Genomic DNA, 18533 nt, shown 5'->3' with positions numbered 1-18533 from the left:
CTCTGTCGCTCTCTGGGACATGTTTTCATGCTAATCGAATGAGTTTGGAGCTTTAACGAGGCTACCGCGGACCACTGGTTAGCTTACAATGCTAGTATGTAGGGCATGGGGACACTCAAATTAAATCGCTATTTAATACCACTAAAAAGGCTCGAAACATCACCACACTTTAACGTTAGAATAATTAGGGTCCCTAAATGTGAACCGAAGCATTGACAACATTGTAAGTGTACAAATAGTTTATTAAAAAGATAGATTATAAAGACAGTCGCGTTCATGTTTACTTGCGGGAGCCATCTTGAAAACCAGTCATGACTAGTCGAACGCCGTGCAACGTGGAATTCCCATTGACATATATATAATGGACCAACAGATCCTGTTGCTCTGGATGGAGACCAGTGAAGGCCATTAGAAGCACTTTTCCGGTGAGCGCCGAGCGTTACTGCGCAGCCTCCAACTGAGAGAGACGACGTAAATGTGACGTGAGCAACCTGTCTGAAAGTTGGAAGTCTTCTGGTAGCTGTGCCAAGAGAAATCTCAATCATTCCCAATCTTGCAGAGACGGAGAGCGTAGGTATATGTAAGGAGATAACATAGGCACAGGCTAATTATTGATAACTAAAATGCTAGTTAACATTAGTAATTAAACTTAAACAGCTAATGTAAGTCGAAACTGTCTGTGAGCTTCTCCTGTACTATACGGTAATTCCTCTACTATGCGACAGTAAGTCCCGTGATTATGACACAATCGTTAGCCTATTTTTACAAAAACGTCTGCTACGGAGCCATAACGTGAGGTACAAGGTAATGGAGCCTTTTATACATTGTCGTGTTTCTTTAGAAATAAACAATGGACAAATAAAGTCTTTAAACTCTTCATAAGTAAAGTTATTCGCTGTCAAAGTGACGTCAAAATGAATGGCAGTCAATGGAATGCTAACGGGGGGTGAGTGCTTATTAGCATCAAAATGGCGCCATAGGAGGTTCGGGTTGTGAGGAGACGCTTACCCCCTTGGGAATTCCCATACTGTCTATGGAGATTCCACGTTGCACGGCGTTCGACTAGTCATGACTGGTTTTCAAGATGTCTACCGCAAGTAAACATGAACGCAACTGTCTTTATAATCTATCTTTTTAATAAACTATCTGTACGCTTACAACGTTGTCAATGCTTTGGTTCACATTTAGGGACCCTAATTATTCTAACGTTAAAGTGTGGTGATTTTTCGAGCCTTTTTAGTGGTATTAAATAGCGATTTAATTTGAGTGTCCCCATGCCCTACATACTAGCATTGTAAGCTAACCAGCGGTCCGCGGTAGCCTCGTTAAAGCTCCAAACTCATTCGATTAGCATGAAAACATGTCCCAGAGAGCGACAGAGTAGGTACACAACAGTTAATAACCCCTAGGGTCGTTTTGCGCCGGAATTGTCCTTTAAAGGGGCGCTATGCAGTTTTGTCCATTTCTTCGCTTTTTGCTCGCAGGTTTCTCTATAGAGCTCCCCCTACAGCTTCGGAATAGATATTTGGCAGCTCTTATGTTTACTTGTGTCTGACTCCTCGCTCGGTCAGTCTGCCCTTTCCTCTTTCTCTGTTCCTCCACCAATGCTTTCCTAGCTTTCTGCTTCTTTTTTGCCAGCTCAGCCATGACGATAGTGTGAAAAACTCCATCGCTACCTTGTTAGCCGGTTCCTGAATGGGCGTATGTGTGCAGTGCCATGAAGCAATTCGTTACATCGCGAGACCTGATATCACGCGATACTTCCTTACGCTGAGGCCGCCAATATATCATCTAAGACCAGCAAGACTTTGTCATGACGCCACCTATACCGGCCCTGGGTTAGCCTTGTCTTGCACCCTCTCAGTATGTGCACTAGCATCCCGTTGCTGCTGCAGAGTTTACAGCTGGGTTCCTCTGCCAGGCCCCATGTGTGAAAGTGTGCTGAGGAAAGAGTGTCACATACTGACAGCAGCAGGAATACGAAGTGGAAAGCATCAAATCTCCACAACTCTGCCCAGGTTACCTTCCTACTAAGTAGCTCCCACATAGTCCAGGACCCCTGCATGCCTAGCCCAACTGCTTTTGATCTTCTTGAATCCTCCTTCACTTCCTCCTGGATCATGGTGCACCTGTCCCATGTGTTAGCTTTCTCCCACCGATTATAATACATCGGACCAAGGCCTTTTCTTTCCAGAGCACTGAATGCCGAGGATGTCGTGCGGCCTCAGAGCGCTTGTTGCCTGGTTTATGGCTGAATTTGCCGCCCATTTCCAGCCTGATCCAGCATGGCACACACATGGATCCTTTGAGTCTCTGAATGTTGCCAGAGCTCTACAATTTGCCACCTTAAATTCTTCTACCACTGATGATAATGGAATCTATAGCTCGCCTGATCTAATGTTGAGACCCACAGGGGAAAAGCATGGGGGGAATATCTGACCATCTCTGAAAGTGCTTGTTGATTTTTTTCTCTCTAGGTCCGTTGGAACATACCCAGCTTGTCCAGTTTGCAGCGACTCAGTCGTGACATCAGCGAACATTTACGTATTATCCAAAGGACCTATAAGCAGTGAGAAGATCGGGGGATATGTGTCCTACTCAGTGATAGATCAGGGAGCATGGTTAGACTGCTGCAGCTATCAAACTATGACCTACGCAAACATGTCCCTTTATGTAATAAACCACGGCAAAAGTTAAATCAAACTTGATGACTCACTGATGACAAAAAAAACAAAGGGCTGCCTGTGGGGCCTGAAAAACTTGTGTGCATACACATTTTTAATCTTTGAAAAAAGTGAAAGCCTAATTACACATGAGAGCAAACTCAGTTGTGGCTGTTGTGAGGTTTGCCTGCCTCTTGACTTCAAACAAAAGACTTTACTGCCTCAGGGAATGGAGAAGCTTCATTCCATTCCAGAGCAGCTTGTCTGTCTCAATAAAGACACTGACAGACATTCAGTGGTAAGAGACATCGCTACAACAGGTGGTGAGTGCTGCACAAAGTGGAGGAGTGGCTGGGTGGGAGGGTAGGCAGGGCTATAATTGTAGGAAGATGTTGATCTGTTTTATTAACTGCCATTCAAAAAATCATTATAGGTATTTCCATACCTATGGGCATGTTTTTTTTTTTTTTTGCCATAATGGCAATATCAATTAGGTGACTGCTAAAAACTATTATACATTAGGAATGAGAAGTAATACAAAAAAAAAGTAATTTAACTGATCGTCATTGCTGTGAGCCCCAGTTATAAAAGGCTCTCAGAAACATGTGTGTTCAAAGGCACACAAACGATGAATATACAAAATACATATAACTCAAAAATGATGCTTGACAATAAAGCTCTGGGGCAAATATCTGCGTGCCACCAAACCTGCAGGTCGACATACAGTGCAACAGGTGTTATGGTAGTATTCTGTTGTAAAAAGGCAGCTAGTTTTTAGTTGGAAAGGATCAGTATTATTTCTATTTAACCTCTCTGTCATTAATAATATAAACCACTTGGTGGAATCTAATCAAAAGTGCTTTAAATAGCATGAGGGGTTACAGTTTTTGCATATGTGCCTAAAGTGGGAATAACACCTGAGTATTTAAAATATTGTTTTCAAGTTTCCTGAATCTGGAAGTACTCAATGCATCAGGTGCAAAAGTCTCAACAGCATCAAATCAACTTTAAAGTGTGCAGGACACTGTAGCACTCAATCACAATCTCAATAACAGAAACGTTCATGCTGTGAGGTAAACAGAAACACACAGTTCCAATTTGAATCATTTTTTATTCCTATTCTAGCTTGACCTTCAAGTTTACAATGGTGTGTTTGGTTCAAATTGAGGTAATCAATCTGTGCTGCATTACTTCTTCATTTCAGAAGGAATCATTCCTTGTTTTGTTTTCAATCCAAAAGCAGAACACACACACACACAAACTCCAAACCAAAAAAAACAACAAAACAAAAACTATCACATCAGAGAAAGTGAATCTGTAGAACAAAGAGAGGCGTACCTTGAAGGCATACTTGCGGCTTATGTGGTCCTCAGGTCCCACGGGTGAAATTACATAGCTGGGCAGAGGAATACTGCCCAGGACCAATTCCTCTCTGCTGTCTGGAGAGAGAGAGAGAGAGAGAGAGAGAGAGAGAGAGAGAGAGAGAGAGAGAGAAATGGCGGGACGAATGGGGGAGAGGAAGGGAGGGAGTAGATAACCAGGGTGAGGAAGGTGAGAAAAGGAGCGAGAGATATGGAGGAAAGGAAAGAGCAAGAGATTAAATATCACTCATCACCCATTAATTTCATCTCTGCCTGCCACCAGTATCATAACACTCACACAAACACTCACATAAACACACTTGTGTGCCGTCATTCATACCACGGTGCTGTGCCAAACAGTAAATGACCACTCTGGTATCCCAGTGTCACAGAGTTGAAGCTGGCCTGGTCCAACTGGCAGCCAGCCGCCATTCCTCTGCCCCATCCGGTTAACATACTGAGATCATAGTAAACACACACACACACACACACACACACACACACACAGGTTTGTGGCACTATCTTTGTGGGGACCCATCATTGACATAATGCATTCCCTAGCCCCTTACCCTAACCTTAACCATCACAGCTAAATGCCTAACCTTAACCCTTACCCTCACCATAACCTAATGATATCCCTAATCCTACAACCAAGTCTTAACCCTCAAACAGCCCTTTAAACTTGTGGGGTTCAGCATTTTGGCCCCACAAAGCTGTAGGGACCCCACAAGTATACTGGACTCCCAGTTTTTGGACCCCACAAATATAGTTAAACAAGCCCACACACACACACACACACACACACACATACATATCTATATTTGTAAGGGGCCTCATTGTCCTCAACCTTTTACCTTAACCCTCAACCAGCACTGTGAAGACTAAGGACTGCTAAAAATGTCCTTCCAAACACATCCTTACTCTCAAGTTCTAAAACTCAAATTGGTCCTCACAAAGATATAAAGTACAAACACACACATGTATGCAACCAGAATAAGTCCTTTCGTAATTAATTCACACATCTATGAATAAATATCTACCAGTATTGTGTTTTCCACTGAACATTGTGACAGCATGCTAGAATGTGTGTGTGTGTGTGTGTGTGTGTGTGTGTGTGTGTGTGTGTGTGTGTGTGTGCGTGTGTGTACACAATGATTACCACATGGTAAAATGTAGTAATGGTATGAAAATATGTGTGCACGCCACTTGTGCGTTTGTGTGGGTGTTTGGCCTGGATGGTGATAAGGCGGCACTGTGGATTAAAGGGGTAATTGGTTAAAAATAATTCAAGGACCTTTGAAGGGGACATTCCCTAAACGGTGGGTGTGAGACGGTGTCTTTTTATCTGCTTTGTCCAGTCTGTCTCTCTCACACACACACACACACACACACACACACACACACACACACACACACACATTGAGCAGACCAAATGGTGGCAAGTGAAATTAGATAGCATCCAAACAGCATATTGGCAAAATTATGTCCCTCGTTAAATGTTATTTTTCTTATGCGGATTAAGGGTCTAAGGATAGAGGGTGAGGTATGCCGTGTAGGGCTGTAAAAGAGAGAAGAGGAAGAAACCAGGGATGTATCCAGGATTTTAGAAATACTGAGATCATTAGTCCACAACAGACTTGTTTTTTTTCTGGCCTTAAGTCCCAAACCCCGGAGAAACTTGGGTTACTATCTGAATCTGAATATATGACAAAGAAAACAGGATTCTCACATTTGAGAAGCTGAAGTCAGAGAATATGTTGCTTTTTTTTTACTTAAAAGATGATTGAAACAATAAATTGAAAGAGTCAATAATAGTCATTGATAGACTACACATACACAAATAAAGCTAATAATGAAGAAATAAAGAGATGGGAGGTTTTGTCGTTTGTGCAATAACCAGGGATGCACATAGAGGATGAGTGGTGCTGTAGATCAAGTGTTTTCATATCGAGAGGAAAAACCTTTGAACTGAGAGAAAAAGATGGAGAAAAAAAGAGAAATAGAAACGACAGAGAATTGATTTCACCCTTGAGGCGAGGAGGCAGAGGAGCGTGTCCCAAAAGGTTCGGTGAAGAATATGGAGATGAAAAGAAGGGCGTGGAGAGGCAGATAAAGACAGTCAGGGCATGGAGACTGATGGTGAGGGAGGGAAGGTGATGGAGTGTGATGTAGCTGAGTGTGTGTCCATATCTTTCCATGTGTTTGAGCCCAGTAACTCACTGAGAAAGATCAGATTAATGCCCGCCCAGATTGAATCACTGGCTTTTTTGTCAGCTGCAGTTCATTTCAAATCCAGCACCATGAGAATCCAATTCAAACATTTGAACTTTCTTCAAACCTTTTTTGTTGAAAGCTGTATATTTTTTTTATCCTCCAAAGACAAATATTTTCCCCTGGTAGTCTGTATTTCCCTCAATTTAAAGTAGAGATGGTCCGATACCATTTTTTGCTTCCCGATACCAATTCTGATACCTGAACTTGCGTATCGGCCGATACCGAGTACCGATCAGATACCAGTGTGTTATATATTTTATTATGTATAACAGCTGTATACTACTATCCCTGTATGGATGTGATATTATTTCTATCTTTGTTGTCGGTCTGGCTCAGGTTAAACTCTTTGTGAAACATGAACAAACACAAACAAGGAACGCCACAGAAATTTCTTTTATTATGCAGTTTGACAGTCAGTTATAACGGAAAAAGAACATAAATAAACTACTTTAACGTAGATTTTCTTAAGGGCTTTATTACGTGGTATCGGATTGGTGCATTAACTCCAGTACTTCCCGATACCGATACCAGCGTTTTAGGCAGTATCGGAGCCGATACCGATACTGGAACATCTCTAATTTAAAGCCAAGAAAACATAGAGGATATATACATATATTTGTGTGATTGAGTTTTTGGAATAGCAAAAAGTCTTTAATAGGCTGCATTTACACCAAATCAGGAATTGCGGCGATTAGCGCAGGGTTGTGCAGTGGTGTGTGGTTGTCACTTACAGTAAATGGTCCATTTGTGTCTCCATTGTGTTCCTCACTCCATTGCGTTTTGTCTGATCGCCGGTAGGTTACGTGATTGGCCACCGCAGCGTGAAGTCGGGTTGCGTTTCTCCCAAAAGTTTCAAGTTTTGCATCAGGACCTGCGTTTTTTTCCCCCCCGGCATCCCCTCAGGTCCCCACCGCCGCAGCCTAAACACACTACCCACATTCAAATGACTGGCGTTTTCAACGCAACGCCTGATTTGGTGGGAATGCAGCCTTAGAAACATTTTAAACTGATTTGTCTTGCAACACTAGATAGGTGCTAATGAGTGTAAGATTACAGTGAATTCACTCGACAGTGAATTCTACTTTTATGGAAGCAACCTTTTGCGATCTCAGGTGCTTCATCATTTTTCAAACACCAACAAGACACCTGCAGAATACAATCCAGTCTAATACAAAAGCCATTCAATAGATCCTACCCGTGTGAAACTCCTAACATTCGGGTTTTGTTGAGACTTTCTGGGAGGTGTTGATTCAACGAATTGTGTGTGTGTGTGTGTGTGTGTTTTTGCTACTTTGTCCTTAACCTGAATGCATGATTGTGAGGGAGCGGGAGACACAAAGAGGCAGGGGGTGGAACAGGTAGTAAGTGGGAATTTTAACCATTTTCTCCATGTGATAGTTCCAGTCGACATTACACACAGAGGGCCCTATTTTAACGGTCTAAGCGCACGGCGTGAAGCGCATGGCGCTGGTGCGTTTAGGGCATGTCCAAATCCACTTTTGCTAGTTTGACGTTGGAAAAAAGGGTCCGTGCGCCGGGCGCGTGGTTCAAAAGGGTTGTACTTAGTGTCTTCATTAATTCGTAGGTGTCTTTTGGGTATAACATGCAATAAACAAATCAGAGTGTCATCTCCAATTCCCTTTAAAAGCCAGGCACGTTTGTACCTTGGTGCATTGCTATTATGATGGCGGATTTGCACCGTAATATTTTTATTTGTGATCTTTTGCATGTTTGTGTGCTGCTGCGCTTTCCTGTGTGTGTGTAACAAGCACAGTGTGCGCACGCTGTGCATAAGCCTAAGCGCATTTTACTAATTTTACTAATGAAATGCTGCGCTATTGACTTTAGACCAGGTTTTTGTTGGTCAATGGCGCGATCACTTCCCGCTGCCTCAAGATAGCAATACGCCAAGAATTCACCTGAACACACCTCCCTGCAAGACCAGCACACCCATGGGCGCAAAGATGGGCGCAGGTGCATTTGCTATTTAAACGACGTGGGCGCTTGACGGGAAATTGACCACTGCGCCTGTCTTAAACTAGCAAAGACACTTGCGTCGGGCTTTGCACTGTGCCGGGTGCAAGATAGGGCCCAAAGACTCACCTTTGTAGTAGAACAGACAGAAATCAGCCAAGACGAACCACTTCCTCTTCCAAAGACGCATCCCAGAGCTGTCCTGCAGGGACAAAGAAGGGAAAAGACTGTAAGTAATACATGAATGAATAATGAGACAGAAAGTAGCCCAGATTGGAGGAGATAACAAGAAAGAGTAGACAGATGTCCTAAATATGAAAAAAAAGGGGTGGGGGGAGTTAGAGATAGAAAAGAGTAGCGAGGGACAGCGGACACAGTAAGGAAGCAGAAGTAATGAAAGCAAGAGTGAGGTGGATATGAGCAGAGATGAAGAGAGTGCACAAGGAAGAGAGAGAGAGAGAGGGAGGAAGGGAGTGATCATTTGTCCTCGTTCACTGGCTCACTGGGCCTGCCACGGCTGCTTTACTGCCCGCTTCGTCTTTTATGTTCCCTGGCTGAAAATGGTGCCGTTTGAAGAGTAGAGGAGATCCAGAAGGGATGAAATCTACACAAACACAGATACATGCATCTCCTTTGTAACCCTGTGTGTGGGCATGTGAGGGGGTAAATGGCTTCCTGTGATGTGATGTGTGTGCGTAGTTGTTTGTGATAACGTGTGTGTAAACATTTATGTTCCCCTGTCTGCATTTAAAAGTGTTTTTTTTTCTAATTAAAACATAATTGCACTGCACAAATAGACTGCATGATGTGCATATGAGCGTCTGTGGCTTTGCATTAGATGTGTGTGCATTCCTGCCTGTGCCTGTGTGTATTGGTGAGTATGTGCCTCTGTGTGTGATCATTAAAGTGTAACCGCTTCGCAGTAACATCACTCAATGTTTGTCTTGTACTGGGGCCAAGTGTTTTCCAGTGGGACGTTGCCAACTACAGATATTTTAAGTATAACTTCAAATACTCAGATTCTCCAGTAATAGCCTGTCTGTGATCAACAGCAGGTGCTCTATATTGCCAGAGCAAAAGACATAAATCAAGAAGAAAAAAATGAAAGTAGGCTACTGGAGGAAATGTTGCAGGACCATACAGGCTGAAGCTAGAACTCATCCCTGTAAGGAATAAAGAGACACAAACAAGACTAAATGTTTGTTAGAGACTAAATTATCTATTTAAGACAGTATTTCAATAAAGGTGTTCATTCAGGTTGTTTAAAGAACTATCCTATTCATTTTAATGCAATGAAGTGTAGCTCAATTTAGAGTTTGAAACTAGTTGATAATCAATTATCAATTCGTTTGAACAACTACTTTGTTAATCGGTTAACCATTTAAATCATTGTTCTCTGGTTCCAGCCTTTCAAATGTGAGGGTTTCTCTGTTTTATATCTCTGTAAACTGAATATATTTGGGTTCTGGGTTCTGGGTGGGGCTTTTCCGCCTTTAATGGATAGGACAGGTGAGAATGGGGAGAGAGAGGGGGAAGACATGCAGGAAATCGTCACAGGTCGGAGTCGAACCCTTGACCTCTGCGTCGAGGCATAAACCTCTAAATATATGTGCGCCTGCTCTACCCACTGAGCCAACCCGGCCACACCTTTTTACATTATAATGTACATTAATTTGCTGTTTGTTTTCAGTGTTTGTAAAGCAGTAATGATACTGAGTGGATTATCCTAATGAAATAAATGAAAGGAAAAGTTTTGCATTTATACATTTACATCAGGGACGGGGGGAAAAAATCAATACAGCATAGTATTGCGATATTTTCCGTGGCAATACTGTATCGATACACAGACGGCAAGTATCGACCTATTATTGTATATGTGTTGGTCAGTTTGTCTGCTTGACAATCCCATTTTTGCAGCAAAAAATATAAGTAAGATGAACATACAGAGAAATGTATCTTTTTAGATAAAACAGATGTTGACAAAGTTTCCTTTTGGGGACATCATTTGAAATCTTGTTGTTGGAAAAAAGGTAATAAATTGCAATATATCACATAATATTGCAATATGTTTAAAATCGCAATAATATCATATCGTGACATAAGTATCATGATGATATCGTATCGTGAGGCCTCTGGTGATTCCCATCCCAAATTTACATTATAATACCTAGAGTTTCCCTCCTGTTTTTAACCCAAAAGCTAAATATGTCATGTTGATACTGTTATACTGTTGTCTATCTGTGTGGCTATCTTTGTGCAAATTTAGCAAAAAAGAAGAAGGAAAGAGCCGTAAGAGAAGAGTTTGGTTATATAGGTGGTGATTCCTCCGCACTAGAGGTGACATTCTGCTTCCCAAAAGCAAGTTTTGGTAGCCAGGAGGCAGTTCAACAAGGCCTCAACCTGCCTTCGCCGGCTGTCTGACTGGCAACACACCAGACCTCCACACCTTGCCATGTGTGTGGTAGGCCTACACATCTCTTAATTTGATTATGCTTATAACCTATTACCTTATTTCAGTAGTCAGAAAATGTTGTTTACATGGAAAGTAGTTTAGAGTTTTAGTTTTGGAATATGGCAGTAAGTATACTGTATACTGTCACAGTGCAAGCCCACTCAAAAATGTTGTCTGACAGCGACCGCAGTCTTGATTTGTGTGTTCTAAGGCCGTTTTACAGTCGCCGTTCCCGACCTGTCGTGCGCCAATGTGACATCGAAATGACGTAGATCTCTGTGGAGATGGACCAGAGGTTCGTGCACCACTCTATTTTTTTCAGCGGCGCACGACAAAGCGGAAACAGGAAGCATGGACGAGTTCGAGGGCAACCGGATGCCAGGACTCTGAGAGTGACTGCAAGTTAAGATGAGTTCTTTTATGGTGAATGAAAGGCTTGATCCGACGAAGTAGGTCATCGAATTGAATCGAAACATTGATGTCAATGCTGCTGCCAATTCTGCCGTTGTTTACCTTTTTCTTCTTCTTCTAGTCCTCATTAACGACACCTCTGTTCAGGAGAAGACTGCAACTAGTGTCGCGACCACCATGCGCAAGTATAAATAGTTATGGCGCTCCCATGTCGTGCAACAGGTCGGGTACGGCAAGTCTACTGAACGCTTTAGAATGGGCTGCAAGTAAGATGTGTTTCAGTCAGTGTGTGTGGGTGTCCTGACCTGTTTGTACAGCCATCCTCGGACCACCACAGGGACATTAGGATTCCTTTTAATGGCCTGCTCTCTCTTCCCAAAGCTGTGCACCTTGCCACTGGACCGGGAGCCCTGAAACACACACCGACAAGTACAGAAGGCTTTTAATGAGATGTAAAAAGACATGATTAAAGTCCACAGCAATGGCTGATAATGTTACCATGATCAACAATGTCATTGCATTCAGAAGAAAGCCTACTCCCCATGGCATTTCAAACACACAGATCAAAGGAATATGGATTGCATATGTACAGGTGACTGGGATCATTGTGTTATGTATTAATCAGCTGTTGTGCGTTAAATTGCCAGCTTGTTAATTTGCTGACCAAACAACTCACACACACATCTATTTACATACACATCTGATTTGCTCAGCAGCAAAGTTGTGTGGCTAGTTGTTGCATCTCAACATTAGCATCTTCAGAGTTATATTAGCTTGGTTAATTAACAACATTAACAAGAACATTTATTCTCCGTAGCAGAACTGTGGTTAAAAAGGCTGGGACCTGAAAGTGAGACAGTTCTGTGTGGCACAGTAACGCATATTTGGGAAAAGGCCGTCTGTGCCTCATCAGACCATTCAGTCTGATTTAATACATTACTGAATGGACCTTCACAGACACACACACACACACACACACACACACACACACACACACACACACACACACACACAATGACTTTTTCGGGGACCTTTTTCTGCCCCAGTTGTTACATAATTACAGCCATTATTTGAGTACAGACAATTTTCCACTGGACCGCCATTACAGTGCCAGCCATGGTTGCCATGACATTGATAAAGCCTCTATAGACTATCAGGTAGGAAATTAGAACAGTGCAGGTCACTGGTTCGACTGCCAGACAGACACCTGGGGGAAAGTCTGGGCAGTGAACCTGAGCGGCTACAATCATAGAGAGTGAGGCAGTTACTCCCAATTGTTTCAGTTTCAGCAGTAACAGACTGTGGCTGCATTGAGCGGCCCCCAGATGTGAATGTATCAGATAAGATAAAGCAACTTTTCCTGCATAAAGAAGTCAAGGGTTGTAGTAGAAACTAGAGTTTAGATTCTCGGCCCAAGCACGAGCCCGACCCGAGCCCAACTGGACCTCAGGTTGGGCTCGGGCCGTTATTTTCCGCCACTTCCTCGGGCCTGGGCCGGACCCTTGATCAAGCAATTTTTTTTTATCCATTATCTTATTATCCTATTTGGGTGGGGAGATAGCTATGCCATAATCAGAAATATTATAAATATATATATAGGCTATATAAAAGTAACAAATGTGTACAAAAGTTAGGCTGCAGTTACAAAATGCAGCACGTGTCATGCACGGAGTCTCCTCCTCTCGCACGCATCACATCGGGAGCTTGAAGATGTAAAGAAAAAAAGAAAAACAGGAGAATTAACTTTGAGCAAGTGTGGAGGAAAGTCGGAGGTATGGAAGCAGTTTAAACAAGTCGTGGGCAGTGACAACAATATGTTGTTCATCATTGTTTCTTTTTTTTTTTTTACGTTTCTTCATTCAGATCCATTTGCGATCCGTTCCATTCTAAACAAACAGCGCAGTTTACAGGCTTCGTCCTTGTATTATTCTAAACAGATTTCTGTAGTTCAAACAACTCTGAATTGTAGTTGAGAACGTCAGTTATAACGGCCCACGTATTAAAAAAGTGTCGGGTTTAAATCGGGCTCGGGCTCATAATTACAGTTAATGTGTCGGGCCGGGCCGGGCTCGGACACAACGTGCTCGGGCAGGTTCAGGCTTGATTTTTTGGGCTGATCTAAGCTCTAGTAGAAACTGGGGAAACTGTCTGTCCTCAAAATAGCCAGTGTATGTTAAAGTGTCCTAAAACACTGAATCTCTGCATCCCCTGTAGAGATCTGGTGCTCTTATAATTTTTCTGTTGCTGCAATATTCAAACTTGTGTTTCAATGATATTACAGATGTTGTTAAACTGTATATTCAAGTATTTTACATTAGTTCAACAGGAAATGCCTGCTTATCCTGTCAGCACACAGCAGGGCTGGATTAATAATATTTGGTGGCCCCGGAGCAAAAATATAAAGTGGACCTCAGTCTCTCCAACTGTCTGTGCATTGTGTATGATTTGGTTTGTATAAAGCACTAAGTCATTTAGTGAATGCACCATGTAAGCATAATATAATTGAAATAATGAAGGCCTTAAAAAAGAAAAAGATTTCAAGATTTCACTGGAGATTATGTAATAACGGAGTTGTTGCCTCAGCGGCCTCTGCTGCTCTGGTAATTAGAGGACGCTGTGCATTGATTTCTGTTGATGTGTGAGCGGCAAAGGGTACTGCACCATTCTTACAGGAGGGACACACCATTCAAAGGGGGACAGACTTTGATACAAGGCCAGACAGAGAGGAAAGGAAATGTCTTCAAGTGTAGTGAAAAAATGTACTTTTTAAACGTTTTACTATTCTGACATCCCTTGTCATGCATGTAGCTGATTTGATTACTGTGACCAAAAACATCTGAACCCAAAGCAGAAACAACCTGTGCAGGAAACACATGCACACTTCACACAGAAAGTGGATTGGAACTTATTTGACAGTAGTTCTAAACTTATTAAAAAGTTCTAAACAACTTGGACAGATATGTGCATACAGATGGACTCAAATTACATCTATGCTGAAAACTGTTGATTTAACAGTAAAAGTTTTTCAGATGCCACAATGGAAAATTGACCTGGAAATGCAAGACTTTATTCTGAGTAACCCAATTTCCATTTTCATCTCTTTGACCAATGACTTGACTGTAATTACCCCCATCACTAGTTAAAACCAGATTCCTGTGCCATCTTCCAGCCACTCAGCCTGGAACTAACAATTATTTTTGTCATTGATTCATCTGCTGATTATATTTATGGATAAAGTAATTGTTGAATGTACAAAATGTCAGAAAATAGTGAAAAGGGCCTTTAAAGGGTCAGTCATTACAAAAATAGGTGAAATACAGTATATAGTAAGTAACCACCTGAGCAGTTTGACTTAAGCAGCCCAGCTGAGGTCTATTAGCAGTGTTTAACTCTTCGGTGGTATGTACTACTGTTCCAGCCCATTAAGCTATAATTCAGCCAACTGTATTAATGTTCATTTGAGGCACTGACGTCAATTCATCTTTCACTGCACACATTAAAGAAGTGCATGGGTGCTGGTTGTCTCTCTCAGCAAACCATAACAATCTTGCATTTTTATTGTGTTTGTGTGTGCGAGCCTGTTGTATAAGCCAGCAAACATACTTATACACTGTGCACATATTCATGAAATCTCATTACACCATCCTCTATTCTGAAACCTCAGAAGATAGACTACTCCCCATGGCACTTCACAGAGACACACACAGACACACACACACACACACACACACACACACACACACACACACACACATACACACACACACATACACACACACACACGATACACACCCTGGCACCTTCGTCACACAGCTATTATAATTTAAGATTTGGTGTGACGGCTGCATGAGTGTGTATATGGACTAGCAGCAGCAGCACTGGGAGGCATCCGCTGCTGGGAAACAGCAAACACACTCGCTAATTAGAGGGAGAATGGTTGGCCAAGCATGATGCAAAGACGCAGAGCGACTCCAAATCGGTCACATTGGATTCCCTTATCTGTAATAAACAGCATGTGTACGTCCATGCATGTTTAATGTGTTGCTATCTGCCTGTGAGTGTGTGTCTGCAAATGTGTTTGTGTGTGCGTGCGATGCGGTGATCTATTTTTAGGCAGAGGGTACAGTAATTCTGTGGAAAAGGCTGTGGTCCCTGCTGCAAAGTAGCACTCTGTCTTGTAGGTGAGCGACTCAGATTGCACCGCAGCTATTTGTTACATTAATGGCACACGATCAGACAACCTAAAAGCTTAGAGAGACCAGTCTAAGACCTGAAGGCTGCCGGTTCAAATCCCTAGGCAGACAAGAACGATCTGAAAGGCTGAGGTAATTAAACAAGAGTAGTGCTTTCCCCTCCCTTTAGAACATCTGGTTGAGGTGTTTTTACACTAGACACCTAATCCCAATCTGTTCAAGTCGATCTGTTCAGTGGTTAACAGCATTTTAGTGTAGTTGAACATGGCGGCTCCCAAGAGTCAGTCTGGGTTATTTTTAGTGATGAAACGATTTGCAATATTTAAACATTTCTTTTCAAGTTGAAGAAGCACATAAAAACAGGTGGATAGAAACACACTTAATGTAAGCCCTTGGAGATTGTGATAGGTATTTTTTTTTTTACAATTTTATGAAATTGTATACACTAAATAGTTAATTGTAAAAAATGCACAGATTAATCAGTAATGAAATAACTTGCAGCCCTAGTACATTACGCTTGATAACTTGCATAGTAGATGTTGACATATTTCACTGTGAAATTTTTTAACTGTTGGTTATGCTAGATGAAAAGTCAGAGAATCACCAAAGTCATTAGGACTCATCCTCTGGGGACCATGAAGGTCTGTACCAAATTACATGACAATCTATCTAATAGTTGTCGAGATATTTCTGTCTGGACCTTTTCAGGCATTATTAAGAGATTGAAAACAACCTGATTCAAGACTTTAAATGTTAAGGTCAGGAACAGAATAAGCAATATTAAGCAATGTTCCTTAAGCAATAGACTTTTAAATGTGAGCGGCACAAAACAAATAGTCTCTACTGCTGATCTCCACCAGCTTTCCACTTGTCACCATGTTTGACTCTGTGAATTTAAAGCTTGGTGTTAGTGGGAAAGCTTGCATGCTTACCAAACAGCAAAACTGCCACAGGATTACGTTTTAGGTTTTAATATTGTCTGTTGTTCAAACTGAAGTATATTACTGCAATAGGAGGTACTTAAGGGGGAGTGTCAGTCACTCTTTTTCCAATTTTACTTTTTTCCAGTTCATACAGTAACTCAAATCATACACCTTTTAGTGACACACTTCAACACAGGCTAATCATTCATTTTGGTATGTGCTGGTTTTCATGTTCAAAGTGGCACTTAATATGAAAGAGCGAAGAGAGCTATTTTCAAATACTGAGGCAGGGAACTGACGAGCAACCTAAAACTGCATAAATCCATAACTGCAAACCGAGAAATGACAGAAACTTCTGAATGACATTGACTTTGATAAATCACGGAGAAGTTGTGCATACTGGTTATGAACACAACATCACTAAGTATTCATCCAGCAACAGAGAACACAAGTGCTCAAAGGAGAATTTTGACGCATAACTTGCGAGAGAAATGGGATGCTTTCTGTCTCCACGCTCCCTCTGATGTTTTGAGTCGGAATGGACGTGACTGATTCAAAACATGGATTCATTTCTTGACGTTGGTGTGCTATGCAAGGCGGACACAAATGACTCATCTTTCCTCCGAGACAAGATTCTTTTGTTATGAGTTTTTTCTTGTCAGAATGAGGCTTCCGCACTATTTTCCTGCTGTTCGACGGCAGGGGTGATGAGCCAGAGCACCTGGGAGGGCTGCAGGCCAGGAAACACAGGGTGTGGAAATGGCGACGGGCCGTCGTGATAGATGCCCTGTCATCTCTGTATCGCACCCGATGACACATGTTCAATCTTAGTCCTGCGGCACCTGTTGATGGGGCAGGATGAGATTTCACGCCACCGTGAAGCTGTGTATGTGCATGCGTGCAAGTGAGTGGAAGATATGGACTGAAAGAAAGAAAAGTGACAGGGAGAAAGAATGAGCCAAGGAAAAGGGAATAAAATTAATAGATCGCAAGGAATGTAACCTCCATGAGATCTGCATTTGGAAGCTCAAATTGGAATTCGTCGGCATTGCTTATGCTGAATCACTTGAATGAATTCCATAATTTTGGCGGCAACAGCACACTGCCTGAGCCAATGACAGCTTGAAGGACAACCAGACACAAATGTAATTGTGTCTTGTTTTATTTTTACTCTTCACACGTCTTTCCGACAGCCCTTTCAGTTCATACCGGTATGTGTGTGAGTGGTACTCTAGAATAGATAAGAGCAGTGATGTAAAGCAAATCTGACATAAACCGCATTTTAGAATTCAGCATGACGACCTGCAATGTGAATGTAGCCATACAAATCCCTAATATATACAGATACAGTACAAGGACAGAGAAAAGGCAAAAGAGAGGAACAAAGATGAAGGATTTTCCTTTATTTCTAATTAACTGTTTAAATGAGATTTCAACCAAAATCTATTTATCATTTAAAAAGTATATAACAAGAGTCTACAGCCATGCTAGCAGCTCTGTGATGCTGTATTTGAGCACAGCGGTGTGTTGAGCTAAATGCTAACATCTGCATTCTGACATGCTCACAATGACAATGCTAACATGTTGATGTTTAGCAGGTATGTTTGAGATGCCCGCACTGTGTTAGCACTGTATTAGCAGAGTGTGGGCATCTCATTCTTTTCAGTTGTATCCAGTTCCTTTTTGCCCTGCACCTCACCGGTGGGGATGTGCACACCATAGATATTGTTCTATATCTATGGTGCACACTACACTACCACTACTGCTCTAGCAGGTATGCTTACCATGTTTACCACCATTTATGTGTTAGCATGCTAACAGTTGCTAAACAGCACTAAAACACAAAGTACAGCTGAGGCTTTTGCAGGTATTTCGTCATACACCAAGTACTGAAATGTTGACCTAGATTAAAAGTTCATGAGATCAAGCAAAGTGATTATAAATGATCCTGTGGGGGACAAAGAGCAACAGTCAGACGGACATTGCAATCCCTAGAGCTACGCCTCTACCAAGGCTAAAAATGTAAGGTTTATTACTTGGGTGTGGTATAAGATATCATTGGAGTTTCTTACATTTGTAATTATCTGTATGTTGTAAATAATAAAAATTAAATATCAAAAGAGTACTAGTCAGGATGGAGTGTAGTAGTTACTTTAATGCTGCAGTGACAAGTTGTCAGTTGTTAAGTGCCTGAAAAAAAAACGAGAGAGATACCGAGTTCACTAAATGAAACGTCTAAAACAATGCAGCCTTTTACAGTAACACTGCCCTTCTGTACCCCT

The 18533-nt window shown here is 41.9% G+C and overlaps 1 protein-coding gene across 7 annotated transcripts in view; it reads right to left on the bottom strand.

Moving 5' to 3' along the window:
* LOC116046819 (pleckstrin homology domain-containing family A member 7-like) overlaps positions 1-18533 on the bottom strand; it is a 148028-nt gene that overhangs the window by 32278 nt on the left and 97217 nt on the right. For all 7 annotated transcript variants that reach the window (XM_031295240.2, XM_031295245.2, XM_031295243.2 and 4 more), the window contains 3 exons: positions 11441-11545; positions 8402-8474; positions 4002-4102 (listed from right to left, as the gene is read on the bottom strand). In XM_031295240.2, the coding sequence (XP_031151100.1) occupies positions 4002-4102; positions 8402-8474; positions 11441-11545 (279 nt within the window). The remainder of the gene's footprint in view (positions 1-4001; positions 4103-8401; positions 8475-11440; positions 11546-18533) is intronic.

This window comes from Sander lucioperca, chromosome 7 (assembly GCF_008315115.2).
Source record: "Sander lucioperca isolate FBNREF2018 chromosome 7, SLUC_FBN_1.2, whole genome shotgun sequence".
Taxonomy (NCBI): domain Eukaryota; kingdom Metazoa; phylum Chordata; class Actinopteri; order Perciformes; family Percidae; genus Sander; species Sander lucioperca.
Note: the sequence above shows the minus strand (reverse complement) of the source record. Positions and strands in the feature narration are given on the sequence as shown.